Here is a 15,663-nt window from a genome sequence, read left to right on the forward strand (position 1 = left end):
AAAACATAAACTTTTGGCACCTCAGCAGGCCCCACCCCCAACCTCCTATCGATATTTATAGTACTCTCTAGCAACAGAAAGGCAAGTAACCCTCGTGGTCATATTCCACATTGCATCTCAACTGCTAAGCTTGTCTTTAGATTAGCTTAATGACCCAATTGGAAGGTCTCACTTTTGATGTTTACATACCTGTACCCACGTGGTATTTAGCGATTCCACACCAAAAAAAACCCTCAAAGGAAGATGACGTTATTGGTACACAGACAACATCAGCAACAGAAAAAAAAATGTATTTAAGAAATAAAAAAAAATTGAAGTGAGAATTTACAAGTAGTCCTCATCATCATCCAACTCCATTTGAGTGAATCTTATCTTATCTTATATAATACAGACGTTACTTCAAAAAAGAAGATGATTACGTCCTACGCGTCATGCATTTAGTCATGCATATTAACCAATGACTTAAATTCTGCCAAGTCACTGGTTTTCCTGGCTAGCTCAGGCAACCCATTCCATGCTCTAATAGCACTAGGGAAGAAGGAGTATTTGTACAAATTTGTCCTAGCATATGGGACGAGGAATGTGCCTTTATCTTTGTGTCTTTCAGAGTATTTTATTAAATTTTGTTTTTGTATTTGAAGATTATGGTTCAGTGTTTTATGTATGATTGCTACTTTACTTTTGAGCCTTCTGTCCTGAAGGCTTTCTAAATTTAGTGATTTTACTAAAGGTGTTACTCTAGTCAAATGTGAATATTCGTTTGTTATGAATCTCACTGCTCTATTTTGTGTCTGTTCCAGTTTCTTAATGTTTTCTTGAGTTGAGGGGGTCCCAAACGGAGGTTGCATATTCTATTATTGGCCTAACCAAGGTTAAGTAACATTTTAGTTTTATGTTCTTATTTGATTTATAGAAATTTCTTTTAATAAATCCTAATGCTTTGTTTGATTTTTTTGTAGTTTCATCAATATGTGGATTCCATGATAGTTTTTCATTTATTATAACACCTAGGTATTTTGCGTTTTTAGTCTGTGATACTGGTTTGCCATGAATAAGATAAGTGGAATTAATTTGTTTTAGTTTTTTTGTTACTCTTAACAACTGACATTTTTCTGGGTGGAAAGACATGCTCCAATTTGATTCCCATTTCTGTAATTCATCTGATTCTCTTTGTAAAATATCTGTGTCTTGTGTTATTTTTATTGTTCTATATATAATGCAATCGTCTGCAAATAATCTGACTTTTGTTCCTGAACTAATGCAATTTGGTAAATCATTTATGTAAATTAAAAATAGTAGTGGACCCAAGACTGTACCTTGAGGTACACCTGAGTTTACTGTTATCGGTGTTGATTTAGAGCCATTTATTATTACAGTTTGTTCTCTCCCTATCAGAAAGTCTTTAATCCACTGATGCAGTGGACCATTAATGCCGAAATATTTTAATTTTTTAAGCAAACTATGGTGGTGAACTTTGTCAAAAGCCTTAGAAAAATCTAGTAAGATAGCATCTATTTGTTCACTATTATCTAAACCTTTTGAAAAATCATCAATTAGTCCTATTAGTTGTGTTTCACATGATCTATATTTCCTAAAGCCATGTTGGTATGGTGTGAGGACATTATGTTTGTCTAAGTGGTTTATGATGTTGCTACATATTATGTGTTCTAGGATTTTACATGTGATGCTGGTAAGTGATACTGGTCTGTAGTTCCCTGGGTCAGATTTTTCTCCTTTTTTAAATAGGGGGGTGACATTAGCTTCTTTCCAGTCCTTTGGTACTCTGCCCTGGTTAAGTGAAGCCTGAAAGAGTATTTTGAACACTGGGGCTAGCTCATTACTTAGTTCTTTGAGTAATCTAGCTGGAATACCATCAGGTCCAGAAGCTTTATTTGGTTTGGTGTTGGCTAATAGTTTTTGAATTCCATTTTCTTGTACTACTATATCTTCTATGTTGTCTACTTGGTTCAAATTCAGTAATATGTCTTTGTCTCCTGGGGCTGAGAATGCTGATGCAAAGTATTTGTTTAGAATGTTTGCTTTAGTTTCATTATCATTATGTATTTTGTTATGTTCATCTTTTAATGGCGAAGGCTTGAGAGGCTGCTGTTTTGCGTGGTGCATACATGTCACCATACATGTCGAGAAGAGAATTTACAAGTAGTGTCTTGTGATTTGCAAACTAAGTATGTATCTGCATAGTAGTATTATTTTTAATTGGTTCCTTCACCTCAAGTCAGGTTCTACTTTGAAATGTAAGCATGCGGGCGAGAATGCCTTTCCATAATAAGGTTTTATAGCCACTACAGGAAATATTCCTTAAGATAAGCCAACCACGTTTTACAAATGATGGTGGCCAACTATTATTTTGGCACTTCTAATTCTTAGGAAATTCTACAAAAACATACCAATGTACACATTCAACACATTGGTACACACAATTTCATGAAGACATATTTAGCGATCACAAGCGTAGCACACAAACTTTAATCATTAGTTGAATTTCAATGCTGCTAAGTCTACTTGTAAAACGCAGAACTTATGATGCTGGATCACACGTGCAAAGGTGTTCTCAATAATCCTATGACTTAAAAAGAGATGTTTGAGAATCTGATTGGCAAAGTTGTGGGGGAGTGGGCTTGGGTTAATGAGAACTGTTGAACTTATTATTCATTTTTAGAGCAGCACAATGGTTAGATCTTTTGTTGGAGCAGCACAATGATGAGATCTTTGGTTGGAGCAGCACAATGATGAGATCTTTGGTTGGAGCCACACAATGATGAGATCTTAGGTTGGAGCAGCACAATGATGAGATCTTTGGTTGGAGCCGCACAATGATGAGATCTTTGGTTGGAGCCACACAATGATGAGATCTTTGGTTGGAGCAGCACAATGATGAGATCTTTGGTTGGAGCAGCACAATGATGAGATCTTTGGTTGGAGCCACACAATGATGAGATCTTTGGTTGGAGCCACACAATGATGAGATCTTTGGTTGGAGCAGCACAATGATGAGATCTTTGGTTGGAGCAGCACAATGATGAGATCTTTGGTTGGAGCAGCATAATGATGAGATCTTTGGTTGGAGCCACACAATGATGAGATCTTTTGTTGAATCAGCACAATGATGAGATCTTTGGTTGGAGCCACACAATGATGAGATCTTTTGTTGGAGCCACACAATGATGAGATCTTTTGTTGGAGCCACACAATGATGAGATCTTTGGTTGGAGCAGCATAATGATGAGATCTTTGGTTTGAGCAGCACAATGATGAGATCTTTGGTTTGAGCAGCACAATTATGAGATCTTTGGTTTGAGCAGCACAATGATGAGATCTTTGGTTGGAGCAGCACAATTATGAGATCTTTGGTTTGAGCAGCACAATTATGAGATCTTTGGTTTGAGCAGCACAATTATGAGATCTTTGGTTGGAGCAGCGCAATGATGAGATCTTTGGTTGGAGCAGCACAATGATGAGATCTTTGGTTGGAGCAGCACAATTATGAGATCTTTGGTTAGAGCCACACAATTATGAGATCTTTGGTTAGAGCCACACAATTATGAGATCTTTGGTTGGAGCAGCACAATGATGAGATCTTTAGTTTAAGCAGCACAATTATGAGATCTTTGGTTGGAGCAGCACAATTATGAGATCTTTGGTTTGAGCAGCAAAATCATGAGATCAATATAAATATGAAAAAAATTAACATCTGACAAAGCTATTTGATATTGTGTAGAAAAATTTGACTGGTAGACTTTGAATCAAGTATTATCTGATTATGCTACATGGCCTTCCATCAGTCACAAAGCGACAATGTATCATAAAAAATGACATTAAAGCCTGGGCATTAGCAATGGTCAGAAAGATGTCTCCAACACAACAATTTCCTCATTTCTACGATACATGAATCTCGTGTTCTAAATACGTTTTGTTATTCATTATTTTCAGATCATAAAAAAATACATTCTTCAAAATCTTATTTACTATTAAAAAAACAACAACATGTGGTTTACATGATGTAAAGACCATCTTTGTCTATGGCCCACGGCTAACGAGGGTGTCATGTGGCCAGCACAACGACCAACCGCCTTTACTTTTCTCTAATGTCAGGTACCCCTTAGAGCTGGGTGGACTTAGAGACGCCCTAATGATCCCGAAGTTAAAAACCCAGTATTCACCAGGATTCGAACCAGGGCACTTACTTACAGCCATCGCGTCTCTATGAGTTATATAATTCGGCTGTAATCAGATATTCCGAAAATTACATAAAGATCTAGCAGAATGACCTGCCATGCTTTCAATACAGTTGCTAATATCTTTAGGGAATGGTCATTGCCAATAGTTGAGTGGTCATGTTGTATGCGTGCTTGACTGTCATCTCGACGGTCCCGGGTCGAACCCTGCCCTCCGCCATCCTCCGCTGTCCTGCTGGAGGTTAGGTGATATTTTTTTTCAATTCCTAAGGAACATCCTAAACATGAAAATCTACTGTATCGGGGTATATCTTTTGTGATACTAGCTTGAAAGAAAACAATCAGACAGCTAGATCTAGATCTCAAAAACTCCTGTCATAAATTGTTCTGTGTTTGTTCGCTCTTGTCTTCGATACCATCTAGTCTCTCAACCAAGAAACAAGGAAAGAGAATCGGCCGTTTAGCGCAATGACAGCGTGGCAAGGGGAGAGTACAGCGATGACAGCAGTGGTGTGAAGTAATGAGCTATTTGTCAGACATTGCTACAAACCAGACAGACGCTTCCGTCATTCACCAAAGCTCGCCTGCGCAACTCGAAGCGGAATATCATTATCATTCGTAATAAAAAAAAAAGTTTTTAATAGGAACATTTTCTTAGGTTAAGAGGCGCGTCGCGTGTTATGAATGTTACAACTTTTATGGTCGTGTTCTCTAGGAAAACTTTGACAGGTACAAGTATGTTTTTTTTTTTTGTTAAATGTTTTCTCGCCCAATTGTACATAAGAAAAGAGTGTAACAAAGGTTTTTTCATGGACTTTCAAACAATTTGAAGTGAAGAACTTCTAATACTTCAGAAATACGAAATAGCCTTCCAGCTGAAGTACTCAACAAGATCACTCAAGTTTGAGATGATTTGTTCAACTGGACAACTCTCAGACTTGAAGTTCGACAGTCTCCCCCCCCCCCCAAACTCTGTTATAAGTAATTTGGTTAGCTGTATGGTATGTTACGGACATAATATAGTAGTCAGGGGCAAGATGTATAAAGCTGCCATACGTCCAGCGTCATTAAGCTCGAGAAGCTCACGATATTAATGAATAAAGGAAACGTCTGCAACTCGTAAGCAGACATTTGTTAAAGACTTTCTTAAGTTGAATTTAAAATATTACAGTGTGTGCGAGTGTGCGTTCATTTGGAGGAGTTGACAATCACGTGACGAATGACCTCCTCTTTGCTTCCCCCCCCCCACCTCCCATGTTATTTTATAGTGAAAAATAAAACAGTCTACCTCCCATGTTATTTTATAGTGAAAAATAAAACAGTCTAGAACATGTAGAGTCTTGGATTAGTGTGGATACAGCCCCCCCTCCCTTTTACTCAATGCACCTCTGTGTTTTCCCCCCGTCTGTTGCTCGTACACTCCCGACGTTGACTGAGTTGAAAGCGACATTTATTGTGACACCAGTGGACCTTGAATTTTTTGGTTTTGTTTCGCTTAAAACGAATTAAATGAGATCCTACTTTCTAGACAATCTTAAAACTATTTCTTCTAGATTTTGTTCAGGGGGAAGGGGCGGAATGCAGTAAGAGGAGGCCAAGAATCTTTAAAAAAAAAGTTTAACATTATATTTTTCATTCTTAGACATTTTATTGGCCTATATTAGTTTGAAGTTATTGTTGTATCACTGATTATACTGAGATAAAGGCTAATTATGATTATTGCTTGGCCGCGTTTATCACTCAAAACTGTGGACTTTTTTAAATACATGAACCGAAGGTTTGGAACTTGCACCCTGTAAAGTTCAGACATACCACATGATTCATTTAGCTCAAGAAAAAAACCTTTTAGAAGTTCATTTTAGCTACAGTTTAGCTTAAATTGCATTTTATTTGTTCTATGGTAGTTACACTCCCAGAGCATCGTATGTCGCTATGTACATGAAATTATTTTTATTCATGTAAGTGTTAATCAGTTAATCTAGACCCCACCGCCCGCCTTTTTTAATGTGATTTTTTCTCAGTAATGTAATTTAAAATAAAATTAATCAAAATGATTTTTATAGTAATAAGGCTTGTCTTCGAGTTCGTAGATTAATGAGGAATGGAGTATTTCCCGTGGTTACGCATCCCCAGCTGTGACCTACATATTTTCCCCCACATATCTCAGGCATAACCATTGTTCCGCCGGTGGTCGATTTAAATTTTCTTTTGCCGTCTACGTCTGTCCTCGGCAGCGGATTTTCTTTTGATCTCAAATGTGTATCTAGTGGCCTTTGTGTGTGACCTCCAGTAAGAGACTGAAAAGAAATATCTATACAACAAATGTCAACAATAATACGTACAAGTTTATACAACGAAATAAAAACACTTGGCTTTGGGTAGATTGGCTCATGTTCAAGCTTTACAAGGTAATAGAAGTGACGAAACGATAAATCTTTGCAAATCAGACCAGAAGTTAGCAATTATTAAAGACTACTGAAACTGGTCTAGAAGTTGTAAGCACTGACCAGCGCATATGTAGAGAATAAGGCTTGCAAATAGTGGAGAGGGGCAGGACATGGAAGTATATGAAAAGAGAGAGAGACATAGAGATAAACAGAAAGTAGTTAACATGGATATAAGCAGAAAGAGAAAGAGAGAGAGAGAGAGAGAGAGAGAGAGAGAGAAAGATAGAGTGAGAAACTTTAAATGGAACACACTTATCTAACGTCAAACCAAGTCTTTATGCTAAGTAAAAGCAAAGAGAATGTAAAGGCCAGGGTGCGCACGTTGTGTTCAAAAGTCATGATGGTGGGGGGGGGGGGGCACGTACCACTTTTAGTATGAGCTGATAAAATATCAGAGTTTATTTCAGAACTGTGTAGCGATTGGAATTTTAATATTTTCATTACCATTATATTATACTATTAAAGAATAGACATTTTTTTCCCTGTATTTTATAGACATGAGTAATAGTATTGTTATTGTTATAATATTTTGTATTTCTAACTCTTATTGTTAGCCATGCTGGCATTTTTCAGCCTCCAGAAGTTTCGGAAGAGTTTTTAGAGAAAATGACAAAAGTTGAGTGTGGAAAGTTTACAAAAAAAAGTTGAGTGTCGAAAGATTAAAAAAAAACAACTAAGAATGAAATATTTTTTTTGGGTACAATTCTCTAAAGCCTTTGTTAATATTTACTCTCTTGTTGTAAGTCTGCCTATGTGTAATGTAGAACAAGCGAAGAACATAGTGGCAGCTCTAATGTAAGTCGATAGTTTATCTCTGTAGGTGTCTCAGAAGTTTATCGGTTAGTGCCTCCTAAAAGTTTCTCTTGTGTCTTCCTTTAACGTAGTATCAACTGTATATGTGACAGAGTGTCATATCGCCAGTCGCGATGACTATAAAAATAAAATATGTGTAACAAAATGGCTTCTCTAATCTGTTCCGTTTTCTGGCCATAGATTCCCAAAGCCCCGACCAAGCCCGTAAGAAATATGTTTAGAAAGAAATAGCGCTCTCGGTTATTGCAGAGGAGGGCAAGGAAGGGGCAGGGGCGCTTCCACACCCTTCCTTACTACCGACCCCCGTCCTTCCCCCTCCTACTTACGACGTGAACATCTAGCAGGAAGTGTGAGTTGTTATTTGTATGCTCACACCTTTCAGTAGCGCTTATCGCCCCCTCGTCCTCCCTCTAGCCCTCTCCTGTGGAGTGTCTTCTTCTTTCGCAGTGTCCTCTCATCTTACCCTCTTCATGCCAAATGAGCTTTTTTTTTTTTTTACCCCTCCCTAGTCTGAATGAATAGCTCAAAAACTTTCAGCTTGAGTTCCTGCGTTTGGTCCAATCCATACAATCTTCTAGTTATTGCCGTCGGGATGGTTTAGTCTTTGCTAGTTCATTAAACGTCCGGTTCACTCTTCTGGTCACTTTCACTAGTCGTGGGCTTTTTTTTTTTTTTTGGGTTTAGTGTTTCAGACACACAAGACATTAATAAGAAGAGCAATAAATTAGGACTAAATGTGATCTTAACTTATTTCAGCAAATCTCTTTGACTTTATAATCACAAAAATAAAAAAAATGTTGAAATTGTATGACAAAAGCTATTTAATTGAGCTTCCTGTTTTCCAGATAGATCATTAGATCTAATTGTATTATTATATTACTCTCGAATAAGCCAGCTTCTATTTCTATCAATGAATCACAATACAGTGAGATCATTTAGGGACCAAGACTTAATGTTTCTCATTCTTTGACCAAAACGTGAGTCTTGACTGTGCTGTAACGATGCTCGCTGCCAAGACTCACCAGTCCTCTCGGTCAAACACAATCTGCTTGAAGGTATCAGAAAAAGGAGACCACGTCAACCAAACTTTTTTTTCAGGTGTCTTTGTCTACGTACACCGTTTCTCGCAAAGATTATATTTAGAAACAAATTACATCGCAGTTTTGGTTGCTTCTCGCGATTTACCTTCCTTGTCTACCTACCAATTAATGGATAAATAGCAGGCTGTGGTCATTTTACTCCAAGTATTTTTACCTTCATAGATCATTCTTCCAAATTAGAATTTATAGGTCTAATGATGACATATTTTTTTAAACCCTTAAACTTTTTATATGATATAATTTAACTACTAATACTAAGTAGCCATCTAAAACATGAAGAAATTTTAACATAGATCTATGTTTTTATAAGAGTATGCGCGATCACTCGTCAAACAAAAAAAAAAAAAGTTATGTTAGCTGTATTCTAGCCACGAGACAACTAAGTACAAGCAACACTATGGACACCAAGGTATCAAAGTAAAGGCTTTAACCTTCATATTTATTTAAAGAGGGAGGGAGACAGACAGACGGACAGACAGACAGACGGACAGACAGACAAACAAAAAGACAGACAGACAGACAGACAGACAGATAGATAGATAGATAGATAGATAGATAGATAGATAGATAGATTGAGAGAGAGAGAGAGAGAGAAAAGGAGCTCTATATATTCCATATAGTAATGTATAATAAAAAAAAAGAAATATAAGAAATGCTGGTTAGATAATGATGTTGATGGATTAAGAAAAAACACTGGCACTAAAGAACAAGAACTACACACAAACACACCTGCACACATACACTTGCATACATACACACACATAACATGCTAAGGAACCTTCTCGTACAGTTGTTCTGCTCCCGAATTTATTTTTTTTTAATTTGTATTTTGGACGTGTCATCTCACCCTAACAATGTGACAGAAATACAAATTACTGGTCTGTCACGGTGACACTAGCGCGCGGTAAAGTCTGAGGTTGTCAGCCGAGAGCCCACTTGTCACTTCTGGAGAGGGGCGCCAGATTATTTGCGTTGGTGCTTTATTGGCTACGAGAACTAATCTATCCCTAGCAGGTGCTCTCTACACGCTAGAGTCGACAGGATTGAGCAAATAGTTTTTCTGAGATCTACCGGAAGTTATCGAAATGTTGTCTACATTTAGAAGTTTATGGCCATTACAAAGAGTTTCATTTATAAAATACAATATGACTACTTAATAACAAGATAAATACCGGTACTGTCATTACTGATTTATAAAAAAAAAATGTAGATTTGGAAATGATGTCTCTACTTACAATTCTGTGGCATAACAATCTAAACTAAAATGGTGGATGAGAGATCGAGTAGTGGTTGATAGTCTCTTAAAACTCACAGTCAGACACATGGTCAAAGTGTCAATAACGTCACGTTTCTATAACACCATGTCAAAGTCTCTATAACACCATGTCAAAGTCTCTATAACACCATGTCAAAGTCTCTATAACACCATGTCAAAGTCTCTATAACACCATGTCAAAGTCTCTATAACACCATGTCAAAGTCTCTATAACACCATGTCAAAGTCTCTATAACACCATGTCAAAGTCTCTATAACACCATGTCAAAGTCTCTATAACACCATGTCAAAGTCTCTATAACACCATGTCAAAGTCTCTATAACACCATGACAAAGTCTCTATAACACCATGTCAAAGTCTCTATAACACCATGTCAAAGTCTCTATAACACCATGTCAAAGTCTCTATAACACCATGTCAAAGTCTCTATAACACCATGTCAAAGTCTCTATAACACCATGTCAAAGTCTCTATAACACGTCGCATAAATCTATTAGAAAAAGAAAAACTCGACCTTTCAGAATTCATCCTTTCCTTTACACACCATTTTGTGGACCACACAAGACCTTTTTAAATGTACTAATAACCAATCTAGTATGTTTTATTATTTTCTTATATTAAATATGTTAAATATCTTTCCTTGCCCTGAAGTATGTACCAGCAATGCAATTTTGGTATATCTCTACTTTTTCACAAGTTAACTAAAAAAGGAAGTTAAGGCCTTTGACTTGTATTGTAGGAACGACATTGCTTAAGACAAACTATTTACACATTTATTGTGCAACATCTCTATACAAACTAAAAAACAAAGTTCACAATTCTTGTGTGTAGATTAAGGGAAAGAAACAAACACAAAGACAGACCTAAAGTTTTATTTTCAGCGTGTGGGTCCAACGTTGCCTGGAAGCCCATGTGTAGAGCTGGCACTGCTGTGTTCACGTTAAGACCCTTTATCTAACGTGTCTTGCATTGATGTTATCACTTCTAATGAACTTGTACATAACCCATGGCTAATCTTCCTTCTCTCTCGACCTGTCATATCTCTCCAGTTAGGTCTTCACCAAAGACCGCCCGTGGACATGGGCGACTCTCCCCCCACTTCCCTCTGCTTCCGTTGCAGGCGCCCTGGGGTTATGTCTGACATATAGGAAACCCAAAACTAGATTCTTTTTTATCATCTTCTATCTCCTCCTTTCCCCTCCCCTCCCAGTCTGACGAAAACAAAACAACAAAAAAATGTTCTTTCTGGTTAAAAATTTGAAGAATGCTGAGATGTATTCTTTGAAGTAAGAGTGTGTTGAAGCTTCGTGTGGGGAGTCAAATAATGTTAGCACTAGTGCTAATTTGAATTGAATACTGTCACTAAAAATACTGACATTTCTAAGCACTGGCTTCATGAACCATTACGTGAAAGTGTCTTTAGAGAGAGTGTTTCTCTTTTCTCCTCAAAGCATTTTGTTAAAGACTATTCTAACCTTCAATGACATTTAAAGGTAATACTAATTACTGCTGGCGGCAGAACACACATTTTTACCCCTCCCCCCGACAAAAAAATGATATAAGTTTAATACCCAAAGAACTTAATCACTAGTATGAGCATGAAGCAATACACTCATGAAAATCTTCATATATTTTCTGATCAATTACAGGAATTCGTTTTGGTTTGTCAATTTCATTGTGCATGTTTATTAGAAACTTAAACTCTACTAAGTCTTTGGTTTTCTCTAAATTTGATAATTCTACTAATGGTATTGGGTCCAATGTGAATATTTATTTGTTATAAAACTGAAGGCTCTATTGACGTCTGCTTCTTGATGCCTTCTTGAGTTGAAGTGTTCCAAACGGACAAAAAATGTAAGAATCTAATATCTAAAGTAAAAATTAATTAAGGCAATTGATTATACATAAATGAAGATTATTTTGACTTTATGCTCTATAGAAATGGGGGGACAGTGAAATCAGGGCCGGCCTTATGTTATTGGAGGCCCTATGCAAAGTAAATAGTGTTGCCCCTAAATGAAATAAAAAAAAATAATACCGATAAAAAGAAATGAATTGAAAACCTTCCTGTATCTACATCTAAATCAACCAATAAGTTAAATTCATATAACGCCGATTGGACAAATGTGCTTCATGGACGATTCATGATCACCAGACTTGAGATAACGTTTCGACATTTCACCAAAAGGAAGAAGCAATGGTCTTCTAACACATGTGGTCTAACAAGCTGATCTAACATTTTTTAATAGACCTTGGATACACGGATCATAGTCGAGACTTACACGAGTCTAGTAGACATAAAGCCATAGAGTTATGCAATAGCTGAGATTTCATCAATGTTTCGCATTTCCTAAAATAAAATGAGTCTTGTGCGAGACCCCAACCAACTGGAAGCCCTAGGAGGCGGAGTAGTTTGCTTATGTCTAAAGCCGGCCCTGGCGAACTGGAAAATTAATGATAATGAACTTCCTTGGGAAGGTTACAGTCTCTAGACTGATATCACTGTTTAACAAGACAAGATTGCAAATATACACACAATTACTGCTCTTGCAGTATGCAACTCATAGGCCAAGTAAGGCGGAATGATACACTGTGAAATCTTAAAGATTTGAAGATTCTTATTGTGTATCAGATAGTTCTTTTTTTTTTCTTCTGTTCTTTATGATATTATCACCTAGCACGTCTAGAATCTCTGCTCTAACGCATAAAATCAAGATTAGTTTGAATATTCTTTAACTTACCGGCGGATGTATTCGTCCTACTCTCTGTGTGATTGGGTCATTGGTCACAACCTCTATCCTGCAGCTCTCCCCTCTTCTAACGCTGGAAACCACCAAGTCCTCGCGCCCAAGGAAGGTAGACCGCCCTATATCCACAGAGATGTCCTTTTGCCTGACCACGAGCTGCGCTGGGCAGTCGCGCGGCATCAGCAGTAAAACCATTGTCAAGACAAGCAACGCTGTCGATACCGGTGCCATGGTGACAAACCGGATGTGGATCAAGCCGAAAATAACGAGATTTCGGAAATTTCCGTTCTCATCCCTTCTAATCCACGGTTGGCGCTTGGTTAGGTACTCGGGAAATTCCCTAAGGAGCCTCCCATAGAAATGGCGACTCCATTGTTCCCAAAAGACTTTGGCACAGCTAATCTTTGCGCTGACTTCAATAGCAAAACTTAATTCCAATCTTTGCAAACTGTAGGAATGTTCTAGTACATCGATTTCGTGCTCCTGTTGACGATTCAAACCTGCAGAATAAAAACAACAAAAAAAGTATTATTAGATTTCTTTACAAATATTTTCAAATATTTCCTAGTATTCCCATAGTTACAAAAGATTATGAGTTGTACACGTGTCGGCACGTATTCCAATTGAGTACAAGAATGACAGAAATACGACAGAAAATGTTTCCTTCAAATTGGTCGAATTTCATAGGCATCATCAATAACTGGATTCAGGGCTTCCCTTTTTTGTGTGTGAATTCCCTACACTTTTAAATCTGAGTGATGCAATAAAGTGCTCTAGTCTATCAGCGTGTAATGCCTATTGCTACCAAGTACTTTCCTGTTAGAGTGCTGTCATCTTTTGTGCTCTTTTCTCTTTGTCTCCCTCATTATTTGTTATTAACATGTTCCCTCCTCTCTCTGTCTCTCTCTCTGTCTCTCTCAGCCCCACAAGTCTATCTCAGTTCTTGTGCTAGTTGACTGACTTCCTCCAATGTATGCTTTCTTTATTAAACTGTATGAAATGTGGCAGGATGTCAAAATATTCATAGGAACACCTTAGGAGTGAGCTCGTGGGCCAATGTTACACAAGAAAGCAAACACATACTCTGAAACAAATTCAGACACACGAACACACACACTCTTAGATTTACACAGAATTCCCTACAGTTAAATAAAAGGTAGAAATAGTCGTGTCAAGGTTAATACCGTTCCATAGTCAATGAAAAGTAGAGGGCGCTTTGTACATTCAATGTGACTAATGAAATTATTAGAAAGGGGACGAAGAATGGTAAATGTGTATTTTTCAGCATTTATCATAATGGCATTATACGAGAGAGAGCAAGTGAGAGAGAAGAGAGAGAGAGAGAGAGAGAGAAGAGAGAGAGGAGAGAGAGAGGAGAGAGAGAGAAGAGAGAGAGAAGAGAGAGACTGAGAGAGAATGATGGAAGGGGGGGGCAACAGAAAAAAAAAACGAAAAAGAAAAAATATTTAAAGTGGGCAAGAGATGGAAAGAAAAAAAAAAAAGAAAGATAAATAGTTTGACGCTCGCAATTAATGATTCCCCAATTAAAGACTCTTCTGTGCGTCTGAACTGACTCGCCTATCACGTGATCCTGTGATGGACTGAGATGTACACTGAGTGAACATCGCAAACTGATAGGGGAGGGGGGAAGTGGACGTTCAGGGGATGTGCAAGGGAAGGATCCAATATTTCACACCCTCCAGACACAGGCGCTCGTAGGTCTCGTCCTGGAGGGTTGTGGAATAGATAAGGAAGGACACAGATTTTTTTTTATCAGAGGGGAAAAAATATTCTTATGACGTCAAAATATAGACACTTAAAATAAGATAGAGAATAGGGAACAAGAGAAAGAGAGACAGAGAGAGAGAGAGAGCGACAGAGAAATGAGCAAACAATTTTAAAAATTTCGCTTTCGGAAAAGAAAAAAGTAGCCGTTCCATCAGAAATTTGAAAGGTCTAAAATATCAAGATGTCGGATTTTCAATATCTTTTATAAACGGGACGGACGGACGGACGCAAAACTAATTTCGTCTTTTCCACTTTCGGTGGCCGCTAAAAAAGTGCTGTTAATTGATGTGAAAATATTTCATAGCTCAAATATTTTACCATAAGTGTTTATTTTTACGTGCAAGTTTGATCTTTAAGCTTCTTTCATACAGTTCAAAATTCGAAGTAGGCACCACCATTTTGGCGCCGGATGTTTTGACGCTAAATATTGTAGACATATATTATGAATACATTTTATAACGGGTTCGAATAGTGGTGAAGAATGGGATTTTCAATTTCGGGATCATTAGGGCACCACTGAGTCCAGCCAGCTCTAATGGATTGGGGAAAGCCAATTTGTTTGTTCGTTATGCTGGCCACATGACACCTTAGTCAACCACATGACACCCTAGTTAACCACATGACACCTTAGTTAACCACATGACACCCTAGTTAACCAGCTGCCCTAGAGACCGAATGGTCCAAAAGGGAACTTTATTCTTTTTTAAAGGGGGACATTGTAACAGATGACAGGCGCCATCTAGCCCTCACTGGTTCAGAGGAAGGAAGCTGGCAGCAGACAGCCTGTGAAAGAAACACCTGGTGATCTCTAGCGACGTGACATACACTTGAAACCCAAAGAAAAGCTTGTCAAAGAGATATGCAGAAAACGTAAAAATAACTTCAATAGATCCCCAGGCAGACAACTGTCTGCATCATATGTGCATATGTAGGCAGTTTGCAACTGGGTTTGAGTAGTCATGTGAAACAATGCGCTCATCCTTACTCTTGGAATCAAAAACATTGACATTATTTCGATAGTGTAATTTGGAAATGGACCCTTGTCCTTTAAAATCGAACATGTCCTATAGATCAGCAATAATTTCTACTTCCTGTGGTTGTGCATGCTATCACTAGTGCCTATGTTTAAGAGTGTAATTCTTACACTGCAACAGAAATAGTCCTAGCTTAGATCATGATGTGTGCAAAAAAAAATATATATATATATATATGGAAATTCTTAGCGTACATATGATAAGCACCACACACCAGATTAACGGTATAGCATAACATGATTCGTTTATCTCCCCTTAGAG

At 37.7% G+C, this 15,663-nt stretch overlaps 1 protein-coding gene across 7 annotated transcripts in view; it reads right to left on the reverse strand.

The window, feature by feature from the left end:
• LOC106059813 (FRAS1-related extracellular matrix protein 1-like) overlaps positions 1-15,663 on the reverse strand; it is a 158,407-nt gene that overhangs the window by 77,141 nt on the left and 65,603 nt on the right. For all 7 annotated transcript variants that reach the window (XM_013217518.2, XM_013217503.2, XM_013217510.2 and 4 more), the window contains one exon: positions 12,575-13,080. In XM_013217518.2, coding sequence (XP_013072972.2) covers positions 12,575-12,811 — 237 coding nt within the window. In that variant the 5' untranslated portion in view covers positions 12,812-13,080. The remainder of the gene's footprint in view (positions 1-12,574; positions 13,081-15,663) is intronic.

The sequence above is a fragment of the Biomphalaria glabrata genome, chromosome 5 (assembly GCF_947242115.1).
Source record: "Biomphalaria glabrata chromosome 5, xgBioGlab47.1, whole genome shotgun sequence".
Lineage (NCBI taxonomy): Eukaryota > Metazoa > Mollusca > Gastropoda > Planorbidae > Biomphalaria > Biomphalaria glabrata.